Source organism: Labrus mixtus, unplaced genomic scaffold, assembly GCF_963584025.1.
Source record: "Labrus mixtus unplaced genomic scaffold, fLabMix1.1 SCAFFOLD_57, whole genome shotgun sequence".
Lineage (NCBI taxonomy): Eukaryota > Metazoa > Chordata > Actinopteri > Labriformes > Labridae > Labrus > Labrus mixtus.
Window position 1 is genome coordinate 161,336 of NW_026870208.1, and position 2,500 is coordinate 163,835.

Below are 2,500 nucleotides of genomic sequence, written 5' to 3' on the forward strand. Positions count from 1 at the left end.
CAGTTACCACCAACTCGCAGCAAATGACCATTTTTCACTCTAACTGTGCGTGGCTGTTAGCGGCACTGTTTGTGAATCAGACACTTTTTACAATGACACTGATTTATATAGAATTGGGACAATTTGACTTCCAAATAACTGCATAATGGTTGATTCATCTGAAAGGTTTAGAGGGCAGAACATCTGCATATTCCTTTAGTGAATCATGTCCTGAAAGTCCTACCTGAACAACAGGTTCAAACTATGAACCTGTGAGGTGACGGTACTATGGCGATAAAGTGATTTCAACAATGCAATGACCTCATGAAACTTCAGACATTGTATTAACAGGATGGATACCTCAAGATTAAAGCAAAGTTTCTACATAATAAAAGATCTTTAAATCCAAACAATCTCACTAACAGTAGCATCTAATAACCCAAATGTTTGATTGAACTGTTTTATTAAATGTTTTGTCTAACCCTGAAGGTGTGAGGTTTACCTTTTCAGAGGAGAGGATGAGACTTTTCACGGGCTGAGGTTCTGTAAAGACCTGAATCTCCTCCACAACCCGAGTACCCATATCGAACAAAGCCACTTTGTGGAGAAATCCGGAATCTGGACATCAGATAGAGAGTCAATTATGAACTTATTTACACTTGATTGATGAGCAAAATAACCACATCGTCATTATAAACTTTTTATGAATGTCAAAGGTAACGTCAGTAAGACGTCTCACCTGTGAGAAGAAAAAGGACCGTGTACTGTTTGCCGTTAGCTGCCTGTGTCCTCATTGCAGCCACACGACTGTACTGCTGCTCTGATGAAACCATAACCGGAGCATTTCCGACCGGTTTTACACTACTACTGGTCAGGAAACTGTTCTTCACCTCTTCTAAGTCTGTGTCTGAAGCTGTTTCAAGCCCACACTGTCAGGACAACAATAAGGGAGAGTCACATGTTAGCAGCGTGCAACAGTGTTTAATCTGTTATTTTAATAAAACAGAACCAGAGTGAAAATTTAAGACAAAAAAAATCGGGCCAAGAATCAAACCCTGAGGAACACCTTTTACCTTTGTTCCATTGTAACAGTTATTTCTCGCCTTTTGGTCTCTTCGACATTTTCCTGATTAAACTCAAAAGCCTTAACGCAAAACACACTTTAGAGGACTTTCATTCATAACAAATATCAGTTTATAATTAGAATTTTTTTATTATTTTGGCAATCTTCTTGTTTTCAGTTTGTTGGATTGTGTGTCCATCTGCATGTTGAGGTTTTGGCTTTTAACCCTTGAGAAGATTTGTTTTGGTTTGCGGACTAAAAGCTCAAAATGAAATAAAGAAAACAAAAATGTAAACACTTACATAAAAGCTAAAGACAACCTTAACCATTTTGGGAACTAAATCGGTCTTTGTACAACATGGTTTTGATAATGTGACCTTCTGACCTTTCTCTGGATTGGTCTCCCCTGTCTTTGACTCCACTGCATGGACTGCGTATTTAGGGTCATGTATTTCCCTCTGAACACGTTTCTGATGTCCTGAAGCTTAAAGACACACACAGCTGATTCTGGAACTGAGGACCTGAAAGAGACCAGAAATAACTGAAATGAAAAGGTTTGAAGTTTTAATATATTTTATTCAGCATAACTGTGGACTCCACGTTTTCAAGTTAGAATCACTACTGTCCAAAACGTTTTAGCAGCACATTGTCTTTGCCCGACCACTTCAGTCCTAACACCAACCTGAACCCTGACAGAGGGTGTTGCTAATTTTATGTTTTTTGACCTGTTAGCTAGGATCAGGACCAGGTCCCAGTTTGATGACCTGTTAGCTAGGATCAGTACCAGGTCCCAGTTTGATGACCTGTTAGCTAGGATCAGTACCAGGTCCCAGTCTGATGACCTGTTAGCTAGGATCAGGACCAGGTCCCAGTTTGATGACCTGTTAGCTAGGATCAGTACCAGGTCCCAGTTTGATGACCTGTTAGCTAGGATCAGTACCAGGTCCCAGTCTGATGACCTGTTAGCTAGGATCAGTACCAGGTCCCAGTTTGATGACCTGTTAGCTAGGATCAGGATTTCTCTGTTGGCGTTCTGCAGCAATGGAGTACCTTAACGCTGGGTGAGTTAGCGTGTAAATTATTTGTCTAATCTTTCCTCCCTACCACTGTGAGGTGAAGACACCGTAGAACAGAGTGTCTGAGGCGTTGTTGCCCTCTGGTGGTGGGAGGGTGAACACATCCTGGAGCACATTGAAGGGGAGCTGTTTCGGCAACTGACAGAGCAGAGGGGCTTTGGCGAAGGACGTCCACTTCCTCTGCAGTGTCCTCTGCCCACCAACATCATCCTGTGAAGACAACACAGGGACACAAACCTTCAGTGTAACCGCTCCAGTGTAAGTTTCTACATCATCACCTTGTGCAGTCCTCTCTGTGCTCACTGTCACCTTGCAGACTTGGGCAACTCGGGCGATATGCAGCTCATCTACAAAGCGGAACTCTTTCCCAACTTCGCTAAAG

General features: G+C 42.2%; 1 protein-coding gene across 1 annotated transcript in view; it reads right to left on the minus strand.

Moving 5' to 3' along the window:
* LOC132967006 (semaphorin-4A) overlaps positions 1-2,500 on the minus strand; it is a 19,315-nt gene that overhangs the window by 4,478 nt on the left and 12,337 nt on the right. The window contains exons 7-11 of the mRNA XM_061033915.1: positions 2,428-2,500; positions 2,147-2,328; positions 1,428-1,563; positions 719-908; positions 482-597 (exon numbers count right to left, since the gene is read on the minus strand). The exon at positions 2,428-2,500 is cut by the window's right edge and continues 55 nt beyond it. Of these exons, the coding sequence (XP_060889898.1) occupies positions 482-597; positions 719-908; positions 1,428-1,563; positions 2,147-2,328; positions 2,428-2,500 (697 nt within the window). The remainder of the gene's footprint in view (positions 1-481; positions 598-718; positions 909-1,427; positions 1,564-2,146; positions 2,329-2,427) is intronic.